Source organism: Carcharodon carcharias, chromosome 31, assembly GCF_017639515.1.
Source record: "Carcharodon carcharias isolate sCarCar2 chromosome 31, sCarCar2.pri, whole genome shotgun sequence".
Lineage (NCBI taxonomy): Eukaryota > Metazoa > Chordata > Chondrichthyes > Lamniformes > Lamnidae > Carcharodon > Carcharodon carcharias.
Window position 1 is genome coordinate 3,467,784 of NC_054497.1, and position 16,436 is coordinate 3,484,219.

At 46.1% G+C, this 16,436-nt stretch overlaps 1 protein-coding gene across 2 annotated transcripts in view; it reads right to left on the reverse strand.

The window, feature by feature from the left end:
• Window positions 1–9,511: 9,511 nt before the first annotated feature.
• LOC121271554 (transcription factor MafK-like) overlaps window positions 9,512–16,436 on the reverse strand; it is an 87,332-nt gene continuing 80,407 nt past the window's right edge. For both annotated transcript variants that reach the window (XM_041177553.1, XM_041177554.1), the window contains 2 exons: window positions 13,707–13,769; window positions 9,512–9,964 (listed from right to left, as the gene is read on the reverse strand). In XM_041177553.1, the coding sequence (XP_041033487.1) occupies window positions 9,554–9,964; window positions 13,707–13,739 (444 nt within the window). In that variant the 5' untranslated portion in view covers window positions 13,740–13,769 and the 3' untranslated portion in view covers window positions 9,512–9,553. The remainder of the gene's footprint in view (window positions 9,965–13,706; window positions 13,770–16,436) is intronic.

The following is a 16,436-nucleotide window of genomic DNA, read 5'->3' on the forward strand; positions in this document are numbered from 1 at the left end:
GTGGGATGTGGGCATCACTGGCTGGGCCAGCATTTGTTGCCCATCCCTAATTGCCCCTTGAGAAGGTGGTGGTGAGCTGCCTTCTTGAACCGCTGCAATCCACGTGGTGTAGGTACACCCACCGTGCTGTTAGGGAGAGAGGTTCGAGGATTCTGACTGGCTTTAAAAACATAACATTTCTTTCCTCATCTTGTGGAAGGGTGTGGATGTCTCCCAGTTCCTAAGAGCTGCCATTATGAATGTGCATGTGGTTTCTATTGACGAGTTATGTACCAAGACAGGCAAACAAAAAAAAAATGTTTTGATTTAGATTCTACAGAGCAAACATCGAACACCCATTCAGGTGAAGTATTACAGCCTCAGTTAAGGACATAGACAGGTAGAGAGGGGCATTGCATAAAACCAACCGTTAACTCTAATTCCGGTGTTAAAAAATCGCGGCTCAATGTAGAGCCGCGGTCTCTAACTCTTTCTAGCAGCTCAAAGCTGTGGGACTCCTTACCTCCCCCAATTTGCCCTCTTATAATCCACATGCACAACCACTTCATGATCCATCTGGAGTTCCCTCCTTCTTTACCTTTCCAATTTCAGTGTCCCACCCTATGGAGCTTGGGTTTCTTAATTTAAACTTAGCCCTTGTGTACAAACACTCATTATCTGAACCGCCCACACCACTTAATTTCTTCCCCCATCAACAATCCTATCATAACTCACACGCCCACTTGCCAGCAACCTCTGATAAGCATGTACATGATTCCGGCCACAATCGCAGAATTCCAACATACCAAACCACTTCCTGCTCAATTCCATATATACACAACTTCTGAGCCAGGCATAACATTTAGATGTATAATCCTGATCCAAGGATAATATTTTGCCCAATTCTTCATGACTCAAGTCCATTATGTCCATCCTCAACCTACCACTAAACATCAACTGTTCGCCTTTCATTGTTTTCAAACACTGTTCTGTGTTCCTTTAGTCACTTCAATATTCAGGGCCACAAAATATTTCAAAATCCCTTTTGACCTCTAAACGATGGAGGGAGAATTGACCTGGCTGCTTTAGTACCTCAGTCGTGAGTGCACTCTTTTTGAACACTTGCAAAACGTCACTACATTACAGTAGCGAGGGAGTGCTGCACCGCTGGAGGAATTGCCTGTTTGGGTGAGACGTTAATCGGAGGCCCCATCTGCTCTCTCGGGTCAACTTTTAAGACGGCGTGGCACTATTTTGAAGAAGGGCAGGGGAGCTCACCCCAGTGTCCTGGCCAACATTTATCCCTCGCAAGAATGAGCAGATTATCCAGCCCTTGCTGTTTGTGGGAGCTTGCTGTGCTGCATTACCCACATTATAACAGTGATTACACTTCAAAAGTACTTCATTAGCTGTAAAGCGCTTTGGAACGTCCTGTGGGTACGAAAGGTGCAAGAGAAATGCACATTTTTCTTTCTTTACAGAAAGCAACCAGGGCAGTTTTTAACCACAGAAGTTTGGAATATTCAAAGTGTCTGTCACATCCCCAGGGCATTGCAAGTACTAACTGGCCAATTAATCCTTTTTTGGGCTCTTACCACTTTTGCAGGCAAGTGCAACAACAATTTGCAAAGGCCCAGAAACACCAGTGAGATGGACGACCAGTTGATCTTTCTGCCGTTGTTGACTGTGGGCTAAATAATAGTCTAGGCGCAAGGAAAACTTGTTACTACTCTTTGGTTGAAAGGCCTTCCACTTGAACAGGTTGACAGGACATTGGTTTTCATGTCTCGTCAACTCCAACACTGCAGAACCCCACTCAGTACTGCACTGAAGCGCCAACCTCAATTATTTGCTCCAGTCCTGGCTTCTTAAAGGATAAAGATTATGGGTGGGATTTTCCAGCCCCGCCCATTGAGGGCATCATGGTGGTGCGGGACTGGAAAATTTGACAGACCAGCAAAAGGTCCATTGACTTCGGGTGGCAAGTTCCAGTCGCTCAGCGGGTGGGACTGGAAAATCCCGCCCTATGTTTCATAATGTGGGGGACGGTTGGGATGGGTGGGACAACCTGGAGCACAAAACGTGATCCTCCAAGCTGGGACTGGTCATCTCCTCCAGGTGGGAGCCAGGTGAGAACCTGTGGGCAGTGTGGAACTGGCAGGTGCCCATGAGGTGCCTGTACTGACATGGGCACCTACTGCTGAGATGGGTGAAAGAGAAAGAACTCAAGTGAGACAACATGACTGTGATCAAGTCCCAAAGAGTTTCAGGCCCAGGATTCTCTTTAATATACTTTTTGTTCTGACATGGCAGGAGTTGGGTAAGGATTTTATTGGATGGCCTCATGATGGGAGAGATTACTTCTCTACTCTATCCACTCAAGGGTGTTCGATCAGCTATATCAAGAATTAGATGCTGCATAAAGTTTGAGCCACTAATGAAACCAATAAGGAATTCAGGAGAAACCTTTTACCCACAGAGCAGTTAGAAGGTGGAACTTGCTACCACACGGAATAGTGGAGGTGAGTATTTAAGGGGAGAACAGAATAGAAGATACGCTGAATGAATGAGAGATGAAGACCATCAGGATGAAACCTGTGTTTGGAGCATAAAGAGCAGTACAGACCACTTGGGTTGAATGTTTCTGTGCTGCTCATTCGATGTATAACGCTGCCTGAAAAATGTGTATTGGCACCTCAGCTTAAAAACCACCCGCATGAGCATGACATTTCTAACTTTCATTCTTGTGTCTTCTCCTGTTGAGCTTGCCAATTCTTGTGTTGCGTCACTGTCAACTCAGGCCTCGGTTTTGCCAACCCCCTCCCCCTCATTGCGAACTGGACTGACATTATGTGTGGGGCTTCTCCTGGTGGCAAAGGGATTTTCATCTGGCCGGGGTTTTAAAGGTTGACAATAACCAAAGGGAAAGCACCTGGTTTCTTCCCCCGCTCTGCATTGTGAAGTTCCACTGCAGAGGCGTGACAACTGGAGCTGGCGAATTCGCCAATCGCGTCATTATTAAAGCTAAACCTACACCCTCATTATCGCCTGGGTTCATGCCATGCATATTTACTTTTGCCTCAATAGCCAATACATCCATTTCCCCTTTGCAGACCTCCAACTCCAAACCCCTCATGCACATTCTTCGACTTTAACAAGATTGCCTTCAAACCAAACCTACACGATACCAGACGTCAACTTACACTGTCCTTCCGTGAAATTCCTTCTATGAAGCTTGCCCCTCAGAATAAAACATGCCCCCTTGAGAGGCACCGAGTCCACGCAAGCCTCGGAAGGTGTACAGTGCCCAATCTGCCTATTTATGCATCAGTTATCTATTATTTAAGATACGTCAGCTCTCATACCTCGGCTGTATGGACACAATACACTATCTCGCTACACCGGCAGCCTCCAAGTCCTGTCACCAGGCATCGACACAGCACTTTTTCTGGCTCTTGCTTTTCTGGAAGATTCCTAGGAGGGCTGTTGCTCCCCAGTTCTCTTAAGATGGCGATGAGGAGAAATTTCTTCACTCAAAGGGGCTGCGAATCTTTGGAATTCTCTATCCGAGGGTTGTGGATGCTCCCATCACTGGATATATTTAAGGCTGGGATAGAAAGATTTTAGGTCTCTCAGGGAATCAAGGGATTTGGGAAGTGGGCAGGAAAGTGCAGTTAAGGCTGAAGATCAGCCATGATCATATTAAGCGAAGGAGCAGGCTGGAGGGCCGGAATGGTCTGCTCCTGTTCCTATTTCTTACGCTCTTGCACACATCCTACATGCCATACAACAGTTCTACCTGTGCTCAAGTGGATCAACCCCTTTGCATGTTGAGGCCTTAATATTTTTGAAAGTGAGAGCTGGCCTGAGTTTTCTGATTACCCGGGTGAACCGTGGAATTCTTCACCTTGCTCTGATGCTCTAGGTTAAAGGCCATGGTCATGATGGTGCGGAACAGCTGAAGCAGTTACCATAAGCGGTATGACCAACAACGATAGTGTAGGTGGCTGATCTTTGAGGCAAGGGGAGGGGGGGTGGGGTACACTAGGCGGGAGGCAAACTGGACAACTCTCCTAAGCAGAAGAGGCAAAAACATCAAGCAAGTGACCTTCCTTATCTAGGATAAGGTGTGTGGAAAGGAGGGATGTTCAAGTGTTAATTTTGTGCGAAAGCTCCCATTAAAGGACAGTATAAAGTAAAAGCCAGTGACTTCAATGGAAACTGAGAGATTAATTTTCATCTTCACTGCATCACCTGTCAGATTCTATAAGACTGCCACCCCCATTCCAAAGGTGAAAATTGAGTTGTGTGTCTGTAATGAGCTCCCCGCTCTCACTCCCCAACAGTGCTTCAGTAAAGCTGCTCCGCCCATAACCTGCTGAGCTAAACATTTATGTAGAAAATTCTAGAATGGCACTGACAGGGGTCTCAAAGCACGAGCCGCACAATTCTGGTACTGGTCACAGGAGTATCCGCACCCCCCCACCCCCTGTTCGTTATCCAGAATATCTGCTGTCTTGTACTCAATTGACACACTAGACTACTGGCTATAACCTGTAACACAACCAGCACAGTTTGTCCCACTCCAAATGCAGAAAGCTGTTTAAATAACCCAAGACACAGAGCAGACCAGGAGAAGACCCCCATGTTATAAAGCCCTCGGTTTTAAAAAGGCCAAGGGTCTGAAGTAAACTCCGTCCTTGATCGTTGAAAGACTAGATCTTTAATCAGTCAGGGAATCAAGGGTAATGGGGAAAAGGCAGGAAAGCAGAGTCAAGGATTATCAGATCAGCCACGATCTCATCGAATGGCAGAGCAAGCTCGATGGGCCAAATGGCCTACTTCTGCTCCTAGGTCTTATAGTCCTGTTAGGGACTCCTCACCTTCATAGCATTACTCGCTGCTGCCATTGCTTCTGTTATGAGCTCAGTGGACCTCACCTCTGGACTTTTATTGACATGGGGTGATATGGATGTCTGATTCATCATGTACTTTGTGTGGATAACAGGGGAGTGCTCCAAAGTGAGGAGTCATCAGAATGGGCGCAATGTCCGACCTGGGGGAATTATTCATCTTCAAAGCGTGACTACATTCCCAATTGTGATGTTGTCATCGTGGAATTCTCTTTATTGCTCAATGTTACCAGGAGAGACGGAGGTGCTTTCATTCTTGTGGGGCAGCTGATTACTGCAGACTGACTGGGTGGCTGGTCCTGCGAGCTTTCATCTAATGTCGAACATTGCTTCTATCTGAAAGTTTCACAATAGTTTGACCACCTTAGGTGGAGGGAAGTAAAGCAGCTGTCACTTTGGATCCGGTTTCTGGTAGTTACAGGCTACAGGTAATTTTCCATTCTAATATGCTGCCTTTTGAGGTTATGATGATGATGAGACAAAACAGCCCAGTGACATTCCTGTGGGCGTGTCAGAGCTGTTCCTGAACTGGTTCATCAAGAGCCATATTGTGATGGCATAGGATGGATTCTGGCCTTTTGGCTAATTTTCCCTCTATCCTGCCCTGGCTAGGATTAGTAAATAACTTCCACATCGTCTCCACTTCTCCTAAGAAACCTAACATCAGTTAGACTGAGATGGAACCCACATCTCCCAAAGCTCAAAACCCACCAGTTGAGGGTCGTAGGATTAAGGCTGGCCATTACACAACAAAGGAACTTTCACAACAATGAGTCAATTAAATATTCTTCATTAATATCAATAAAATATGGCACAACACTAATATAAACGTCAGCATGACAAAATCTTCCTGATAAACAAGCAAGGTCTGACATTATGGTGATGGACGCTTGTGTTAACAGATCACCTCAGCTACAGGAGACTCTTTCTTAGTGAGGTGTTCACAAAATAATCGGACAAAATAGTCAATCAGGTCTAATTTAATATGTTAAATGAGGTCAGATGTCTAACGACTGTCAGGGCCAGCTTGCACAGTGTTTCTCCAGAAATTGATGGAGGATTTTTCTCAGTTGGGCTGTTGGCCTGTTATGGACCCAAAGCACCTACTGCCCCTTAACCCAGGCCCATCCAACCATGAATTTTAGCATTAATGAGTCCTGGCCTTGCTTATCTTGAGGCTTTTTCAGTGTTTCTCTGTCCAGTTTTCTGGATCATAACCTTTCCCGCTGCTGACTCTGTTAAGTCAGGTTTTGGTCCCTCAGTGTCTGTGATTGGCAGTAGACTTGTAAACTGAGTTTTACTGACAGGAAAAGAAGAGAAAAATCCCCAAATTAACACGGCTGCTGAAATCCAAATTGAAGCCACCAATACAAAAGTGCCTTAAAAATAGGACAATCTCACCCTATGGTCTACCCATTTACTGTGCACGGCAACTCTCCCACACCTCCCCTCAGCTTGCTGGGATATCAATTGAGGAATGCTCAGTAAACTTGGCCATTATTGAAATGTAGATAGCAAGAGTTGCTATTGAGAGAAGCTATTGGGAGAATTACAGGATGCTTCACAGACAAGGTTTAATTATCCTTCCCTCATCCAAGACTTATCCATATACAGTTCCCAGCGTATGTCACGTGACAGTGATCAGACACTGAAAGGCTAACTATACATCAAAACCCAGTGTAACACACCAAACAGCAGTTTGGCCTGTGATTCATTCAGCCATTGAACTGTAAGGGACTTACCTTTTCTATGGAAAAACATATTAAATTAGACCTAATATTTCCCAGGCAGCCAGAGCTCTCCCAATCAGTTCATTTTCAGTCTGAACTCAGCACACCCCAACGCTACACCAAGTGACTGATGTCTGTAGCAGCCCGACTTGTCTTAGAATATCCAGCTGATATAAACCATATACAGTCCGATCCTCCCGTGACACTTAGGTTCCATCTAATGTGTTGCTTTACAACATAGAGAAACCCAAATTCGCAATACTACGGAGGGGAGAACAGTCTTGGGTCAGTGCGATCCATAGAAAATAGTTCATTGATGGAGTTGATCTTGCACCATTTGTTCTTTAGGCTTGTGCAGTCTGATTTCATTCAGTGGATTATTTTTATGCCCCTCCCATTTTTGTACTATTTGCACACGTGTGACCACAGTTACTATTTTCTCTTCACACCAACTGGATGTCACAAAGCTATTAATGTATATAATATTATTAGAAAATATTTTTCTTTTAAAATAGAGGTTTAGTCTGTGGATGTGCATTAATTGGATTAAAGCCAGCTAGTCTGGGTGCTTTGATGTGTAGTAGTTTTGTAATGTAAGAGAGATAAGAGTACATTTGCATTTTTTGAATAGGGCTTTCAAGAAGTGGGGTGAAAACTGCCACCTAGCTAGCAGAGACCAAGCAATATGTTTATATTACTAATAGAATTGGTATTATGAAAGGGGTTTTATTGTAAAAAGGTGGAGTTCAAAGAAGCTGGTGATACAACGAGAATTTACATTCAATGGGCTGTGCTAGGTATAACTTCAGTAGTTTTGTATGTGTAGAGCAATATGAGGTCAAAAGCATCTGTAAGAATCCAACTGTCTCTACAGTGAAAAGAACTCATTCTGAATTTGTAAGGTGAAAAAGCTTCACCTGGTATCTGGTTAAGCCTATGGGTTGCTGTTGCCTTAATGGGGATTAGTTTGTGAATTTGTTAAAAGTTGTGATCGTAGTAATTTGTAGCCATGTGTATATATTTAACTTGTGTAAATTAATAAAATGTTTCATTTAGCTTAATATAAAACCTCTCGAGAACTGGGGGCATGATTCCTGAATTTAGAGTTGCATCTCAAACATAACACTTATAGATTATGACAGTTGTTTAAAGTTTCCCCTCTGGGATTTTTTTTATATAAATAACTCAGCTTTACCAACTGCTCGGTCACAGCACTGGGTGTAAAGTGTCCACTACTCCCTCTAAGAGGGTCACATGATTGTAAACTCCCTTTCCCTCCCTCCCTCCCTCCCTCAAATATACCCAAAATGACAATCCTGGCACAAAGTGACCCATGCAGATCTTTGAAGGGAACTTTCTTATGAATGGTTCATAGTTTTTTTTTTCATTCCGAGGAGAATGACAATGCTGGCCAGTGGTTGTCTTTTCCTCTGCTCGTAGCTCACAAAACCAAAGACCCCAAACAGCAAATTCTCATGGTTTTGGCTAGTCACTGGCTGATCTATTGTGTTCCATGGCTTCTAAACATCCACTATAACTGTGAACAAACTGGGGAGACATGGTCAGTTTTGTTTTGCTGCATTCTTGTCAGCAGTCCTGGGTAAAAAAACTAAATTGAGGTTTTAGACTACTGGTCTTACTTTCCGAAGAACTGATGATGTCACTTCCTGTCACAAGGAGCAGCCACAATTACCTATTTTTTTTTCCTGTTTTACATATAACTCCATAAATTAAGTCCATTAATTAAGACAAAAAAAAAGGTATTTGCGTGAGAAAACAAATTAGAACAAGACATGCATTGGCAAGATGTTTCTGCAGTAGGCCCTTCCTGTCTGTCTGTCCAATAGGCAGCTCCAAGGCAGCAGCCTGCCCATCAAAACAAACTTGGACCCACTGCTGTAGTTCAAAAAGAGGGCTGAAAAACACAGACATACACACACGCACACAGACACACACGCACAAGCACAAGTGAGGTTTCAGCTCATTAAGTTACATTTCAGGCTTGCTTGCCCCTCAAAGAGCCATTGTCATCAGGGGTTTGCGGCTTTCAAACCATGTGCCGATATAGAAACATTGCCCAATTCTGAAAGGCATTGGACAATTATGGGGTTTTTTTTTGGACAGTATTACAGGAAGGTGCTGGAAACACACTGTAGATCAGTTAGCTGCTGCTTGAAGTGCGGCAGGGTTCACGTTTAAGGGTGCTGTGCTTCGGTTCAGACTAGGGTCAGTTGTTAATTTTAAACCCGAGGTTGGCAGGTTTTTGTTAACCTAAAAGGTATGGAAGGAAAAACAGCAAATGCAGGTTACGTGGAGTTCGCTCACAGGTCAGCCACGATTCTCACTGAACGTCAGGACAAGCTCGAGGGGCTGAATGGCCTTCTCCTGTTCCTATGTTCTGGTGAAGGGATAAACCTCTTTTTATTTTTCCTTTGTAAATGCTCCCTGATCTGCTGTGTAATTCCAGTATTGTCCATTGCCGTTCATGCTCTTTTTCTAGATGGTTGAACACCTCAGGTTTCAGGGGCACAACCGGATGCCTGGCGAGAATAGCGGTTCACGTCTGCAGCTCAACCCCGGGACTCAGTCCAGGCACAGGCAGGTCCCCCCACTGTACTCCTAATGTATGACCTCTTTCAGCCTTGGCTCTTCCCTCCCTTTTAAGCCCCCCCGCCCCCCCCAGAAGCACTTTCCGCCTCAGGTCAGTGAACAAAAAAGTGAACAATATTTTTGTGCCGTGTAAACCTTGGCTCGGATGTTGTCTGAGTGCAGGGATCTTTATCTCGCAAGCCAAAAGTTCCCCCATCCACCGCCCCCTCCACCCCCACCCTACCCCCCACCCCCCCACCCCAACAAACCCACCCCACCCCCTACCCCAACCCCACCCGAGGACAGTGGCCCTTTGGCAAAAAACTGGCTCTCGCCAGAAGGCTAGCGCGAGGAGAAGTTGGACGACTTCACGATCGTGATCACACTCGTCGTGTTGACCTTTGTGGGCGTGATGGGCCCGCAGGCCACCGTCCTAGCAAAGCTCTGAAGGGCCTCGTACTTTGAGCGCAGGGCGTCCAGCTCCGTCTTCATGTCGGCGTTCTCCGCCGCCAGTTTCTCCACCTCCTGCTCCAGCTCGGCCTTCTGGCGCTCGAGCTCCTCCTTCTGCGTCACCCGCTTCACCCGGCAGCTGGCCGCGTAGCCACGGTTCTTCAGGGTCCTCCGCCGCTGCTTCAGGTTCAGGATCTCGTCTTTGGAGAGGCCGCGGAGATGGTGGTTTAGCTCCCGCACGGACATCGACACCAGTTCCTGGTCCATTAGCACAGGGGTATTTTCACCCGACTCTCTCTTAATCTGGAAGGAACAATAGCAACGATCGGCAACACAGCACAAAAGAATAGCTCTGCAGGACAATGCCCTGAGGGAATCTCAGTCTCAGATAAGCGATTGGCCATTTAGGGCTGACCGGAGGAGAAATTTCTTCACTCAAAAGCGTGCGAATCTTTGGAATTCTATACCACAAAGGCTGCTCAGAGGAGAGGAACGATAGCACTGTGGTAATGGAACTGGACTAGTAATCCCAAGGCCTAGGCTAATGTGTTGGAGATGTGGTTTCAAATTCACGGCAGCTGGGGCAAATTTAAAATCAATTCATTTCAAATTAAATTAATGGTTAAAAAAAAAAAGCTAACAAACATGAAACTACCAGATTATTGTAAAAACCCATCCAGTTCACTAATATCCTTCAGGGCAGGGGAAATCTGCCATCCTTACCCAGTCTGGCCTACCCATGACTCCAGACCTGCAGAAATGTGGCTGACTCATAGCTGCCCTCTGACTACCCTCAGTTGTATCAAACCACTATGGAAAGAAAGCCCCGTGCATGTACCTACACCATACGGGCTTCAGCGGTTCAAGAAAATGAAGAATACCGACAGGGCAATTTGGAATGGTTGACAAGTACAGAGATTGAAATGTGCTTGGACACTAGGGGGAATTAAGAGCTATGGGGTCAGGTGAGAGAGTGATGCTTATTGAATGGCTGAGCAGGCTCGAGGGGAACATGTGACCTGCCCCTGTTTCTATTATTTCCTTTTTCAAAGATTGCCTCATTCTAACAGACTTCCTCCCTGTGGCTCAGCAGCCAGTGCTCTGACCTTTGTGTCAGAGGTCTGTGGGTTCAAGTCCGAGTCCAGAGACTGGAGCATAAAAGTCTCGGCTGACACTCCTAATCAGAGGTGATGGCTTTTGGATGAGGTGCTACATAAAGGCCCGGTCTGTCCTTTCAGATGGACGTAACAGCACTATTTTGAAGAAAAGGAGAGAAGTTACCCCTGGTGTCCTGGCCAATACTTATCCCTAATGCAGGTTATCTGCTCATTATCACACTGCTGTTTGTGGGGAGCTTGCTGTGTAGAGATTGGCACCCACATTTACTGTATTACGACAGTGACTACACTTCAAAGGTACTTCATTGGATTAAAACGCTCTGGGACATCCTGAGGTTATGAATAAGGCGGTAAAAATGAAAAATATTATTTTCTTTTCCTCTGAAGCAATATCTTCAACTTTTTCCCTCTTTCTTTCTCTGTTATATAGGAACATAGGACTTGGGAGCAGGAGTAGGCCACTCGGCCTCTTCGAACCTGCTCTGCCATTCAATATAATCTTGGCTGATCTAGTTGTGGCCTCAACTCCACTTACCTGTCTGCTGCCCCCCACCACCCCCCACCCCACCCCCCCAAACCCTCGACTCCCTTGTCTATCAAAAAATCTATCTAACCCAGAATTCGATGACCCAGCCTCCACTGCTCTCTGGGGAACAGAATTCCACAGACTAATGACACTCTGAGAAAAAGTTTTTCCACAACTCCATCTTAAAAGGGAGACCTCTTATTTTTCAACTGGCCCCTGCTTCTAGTGTCCCCAGCAAAAGGAAACATTCCCCTGGTATCAAGTTCCTTATCAAGTCCCCTCAGGATCATACACGTTTTAATAAGATCATTTCTCATTCCTCTAAACACTAATGGGTGTAGCCTCAACCTGTTCAACTCTTCCTTTTGTTGCTAGGGTGCTGTTCCATGGGGATGAGGAGACCCTCCATCACCCCACCTAATTGGCCCTTCATCACCTGCCAGTCTAGACCGTAAATTGGTAGGGAAATCACGGTTTAGTCTGATCCCCCAATTTCTGAGTACATTTTACTTGGTCAGAAACTTTAAAGCACAGAAACAGGCCATTTGGCCCACTATTTCCATGCTGGTGTTTATGTTCCACAGGAACCTCCTCCACCCATCTCCATCGAATCCCATCAATAAACCTTTTATTCCTTCCTCTCTCGTGTGTTTACTTAGCTTTCCTTCAAATGCATCTCTGTCTTAGCCTGTGGGCCCCTGTGGTCCACATTCTCACCCCTCTTTAAGCAAGGGCATTCCCGAACTCACTACTGGATTTATTAGTAACTCCCTTTTATATTAATAACCCCAAATTCTGGCCTTGTCTGTGTTAGAAATAACATTGCTGGAAAATGAAATCAGCATCCAGAACCCGGGCCGAAATTTCTATCTCCCTCCCTGCCTCAGGGACATAACTCACTGGCTGCACCTCCAGCACATATTGATCAGGAGTTTGTCGGTCTGTGTAGCTCAGTACTGCACACCAGCTGGTCTATCAGGCTTTTCAGCCAGCAGAGGAACCTGCGAGCAGGTATTCGAACTGTGGCTAGACTGAATCTCAAACTTCACTGAGATGAGGTTCTCCTGTGATTCCCTTTATTAATTACTCACAAAAGTGAGGTGGCACTCCTGTTCGGAGAGGCTGAAGCTGGGATTTGAGAGGGTCAACCAGAGATTAAATTGTGCCGGTTGGGGGGGAGGCGGGGGGGGGGGTGTTTAAAAATTATGAAAGTTTTGATTGCGTGGATAAGAAGAAACTATTTCTATTGTCATGTGGATTCTTTAGATGTCTCAATGATAAGATTTTGAGACTTGTATATTTTAACACGAATCCTTTATTGTTAACCTTTAACTATTTACAGATCCCATGTTACTGTCAGGCATGGTGCTGTGACCTCCATGCAAGCTGGTTCCAGAGTGTTCTCTCCAGACTGTTCTCTCAATTTATTACCATGTGACTCTATACATCATACCATGGGCAGGGCTATTCTTGAATCCCATGTTAACCCTTGCTCTGCTGAGCATGCAGGCACAGCATACAACAGTTCCTATTGATGGAAGGGTCAGGAACCAGAGGGGACACAATTAAGGCAAAAGAATAAATGGGGAGTTGAAGAGTTTTTTTTTAAATTCAGCTCGACCTTGTGATCTAGAATGGACTGCCTGAAAGGACAGTGGAATCAGAGAGAGAGTGTAGAATCATAGAATGGTTACAGCACAGAAGGGAGACCATTGAGCCCATCACATCCGTGACCATCCAATTGGTTAGCTATTATACAGGCGTGATGAGCTGAGATGCTGTGCTGGGTGATGCTAAGGATCTCTAAAGAACAATTGAGAAACCATGAAAGGGGAACAGTCCATATGATCCATCATACCTATTCCTAGCAGGCTATGTATGATAAGTCCCATCATAAATTCTACCTTGCTTATTTAATCAAGGAAATACAATACCCCCGATCTCCATTGCAAAAGCTTCAGAAAAATCATTCATCCTTATATCTCCATTGGCTAACCCTGCTCTGCTGCTCTCCATAAGTGGCACCCCTGTCCCCAATCTAATAAGGTCTAAGGAATCAACCTCCTTTGCCTTTATTCACATTGAGTCGGATTCCAGTGGCAGCAATCCCTCCCCTTTCATCCCCAATGTACAGAATCCCAATGGATCTGCCCAATTCCCATTACAGAGAACACCAATGCATCAAACCATTTCTCACTTCTTTTATTTGCTTTTGGAATATGGGTGGCACAGGCAAGGCAGTATTTATTGTGTATCACTGGTTGACATGAGGGAATTAAGAGTCAATCATGGAATGTGGACTGGAGTCACCTGTAGGCCTAGCTGGGTAGAAGTTGGTGGGTCTTATCATGAAAAAGTACATGTAAATAAGCCCCCTTAGCCAAGAAGTATCTGCTCTTACCTTCAGTGCTTTGCTTGCTCTGTTGGCGCTCATTATGTGAGGAACTTGGCCAGAATGGAATCCCTGCATTGACAAAAGGAGAAAAGTTAGCTATTCAGTCTTCCAGGCAATGCTGCCAAAGTTATTCCCTCTGCAGTTGCTAATCCTTCCCAATTGGCGCCATTTTCCCCCTCCCTTCCCACCCCTCTTATGTTTCTCACTACTGGCAATCCTTCACAGGCCATGCTATAGACTTGTTCAGGTCATTGCTATTATCAGCGTAAAGAAAAATTTACTTACATGCAAGAATGTGACTCTTAACTATTTCCACCCAACCCCTACTCAAAGATGGAAAACCTAACCACTGCAAATGGAACAGAGCAGGTATGGCCAGTCAAAACCACCCCACACATAAATACTGGAAATACAGGCCCAAGGCTAGACAACCATGCAGCAAATGACTCCCCAAAACCTACCCACCATCTACAAGGCACAAGTCAGGAGTGTGATGGAACACCCTCCACTTACCTAGACGAGCGCAGCTCCCACAACACTCGAGAAGCTCAACATGATCCAGGGCAATAGCAACTCACTTGATTGGCACCCCACCCACGGCCTTAAAACATTCACTCCCTCCACCTCTGGCACACTGTGGCTGCAGTACGCACCACCGATAAGATGCACTGCAGCAACTTGCTAAGACTCCATTGACGACACACATGACCCCTACCGTCTAGAAGGACAAGTGCGGCAGTGGTAAGAAAACACCACCACGTCAGGCGTGCGCTACCCGGACTTGGAACTACATCGTCGTTCCTTTATCATCGCTGGGTCAAGATCCTGGAATTCCCTCCCTAACAGCACTTCGGGTGCACCTACGCCACATGGACTGCTCTCCCACTCTTACCACCTGCCATTGGCACGTTGGAAGGATTTGCAGGTCAATCAGCGACCAGCTTGGCCACATCTTAAACGCTCCTTCCCTGGCCAACGAGGCCTGGAGTGTGACTTTAACCCAGAGCTTCTGACTCAGATGCAGGGGCGCTACCCACTCTGCCACAGGGCCTCCCCAAATATCTGACCACCTTGCTACGAGTGTTAAAGGCCCAGGTCTGTGATCATTTACCATTAGGAAACTGGGCGTTTGCTTCAGTCGGGGGTCCCTGCCCCTGCCAGGGGTTTTGGCCCTGGCAGCGCCAATCATGTTGGTGTCATAGCGCGATCCCGCCTTTCTGGTGAAGTTCACATGAAGGGAAGCGAGGCAAGCAGCGCCCACCACCAATTCGGCATTCAGCAAGGTTGAAAAGGGTGCTGACACCTGGTGTACTTGGTTGCCAAACCTGAATTTCCAGGGGATATAGACATTGGCATTCCCACTTGTGTCGCCATTGGCGTAAAGTGGGTGTAAATGGCTGAAAAAACAGAAGCAAATTCTTGGGAAGTGTTCTTATTAAAAAAAAATATGGAAAATCGGGCAGAGAACCTTTCTCAATTCAATTTTATTCACCAAGGAAATTTCTCGTGCTTTTGCAGCACAATAAGTACACCAAATCCACTCCCAATATGTCCATAAAATGAGTTACCAGTTAAGGCTAAGAGTAACCGGCACGTTGCTTTTCTCCGGAAGGCCCTACATAATTACCAGGCACTTAACTGGATAGCATTGGGTCTCCAGTCCATCCCCTGAGAGCCGCCGGCCATTCAGAGGTTGGCAGCTCTCCAGTGCCAGCGGCGCCACCGGGAGCAGTGGCCACTGCCGGTATGACACTTGAGCCTTCACCAGGGATTGCCGACGGATCCCTGAGGAGAGAGTGAAGTACGGGCAGGATGAGGGTTGCGGGCAGGGGAAGAGTGGCTGATGGGGGCAGGGCCGGTGGTTTGGTATTCACACCGAAGGCAGGGGTTGGTTTACAGGGGGACCCTCCCCAATTGGGTACAAGGGATCCCCTCTGAGGGCCCAGGCAAATCCTGTTGTGGTACACCTTCTAAGTTGGGGGTGGCTATGCTTTCTGTGTACACCACGAGAGGGGAAATGATGCAATGCATCATGTGATTCAGACTTTAGTCTCAGTTTGTTCTGAGGAAGCTACCAACACATGGACAAGATCTCCAACTGTGTAATACTGCTACCTACTTCTCAAATCCTTAATAAACCAACCGAGGTATTTTGGTGTTAACCAATCCCTTATGCCTGGTCGATGTTTATCCACTAAGTAAGCCCAAGGAAAAGAAAAACACAACAAAGGGCTTGCTGTGCGGTCTCCTTGCATGGCAAGTACCCCCACCCATCAGTGGTTCAATGGCAGCGATGGTGGGTTAAATCCCTTAGGTAGCTACGTAAAGGCCTGAATTAGCCTCCTGGCAGGAATGCCGCTCTCCACCCTGAGCTGGATCGTGGGGAGGTGGGAAGTGGCAGGGCCCTCACCACCCCAATCACATGGTCTCCCCTTGCCTTGGACTCTCCTCTGGGTTGAGGTGGGGGCATTAAATTCTACCCTGAAGGTGTCTGTAATCAGGAGCAGGAGTTCATGTTCACCAAGTAACATTAGCCTCTTCTTCAAACATAATGAGTTTAAAGTTCTTTAAGACACAGGCCATTTAAAACAATGCACCCGTCAGGTAACTTATGATTATTGAGAGCGCATCTCAAAGATTTTAAAACAAGCTTCAACTACTCTCTGTGCCAGGCGATAAAGGATATATACCAGTTCAGAGTTCCTGAGCCCCTATTGAAATCATTCCTTGCATGTT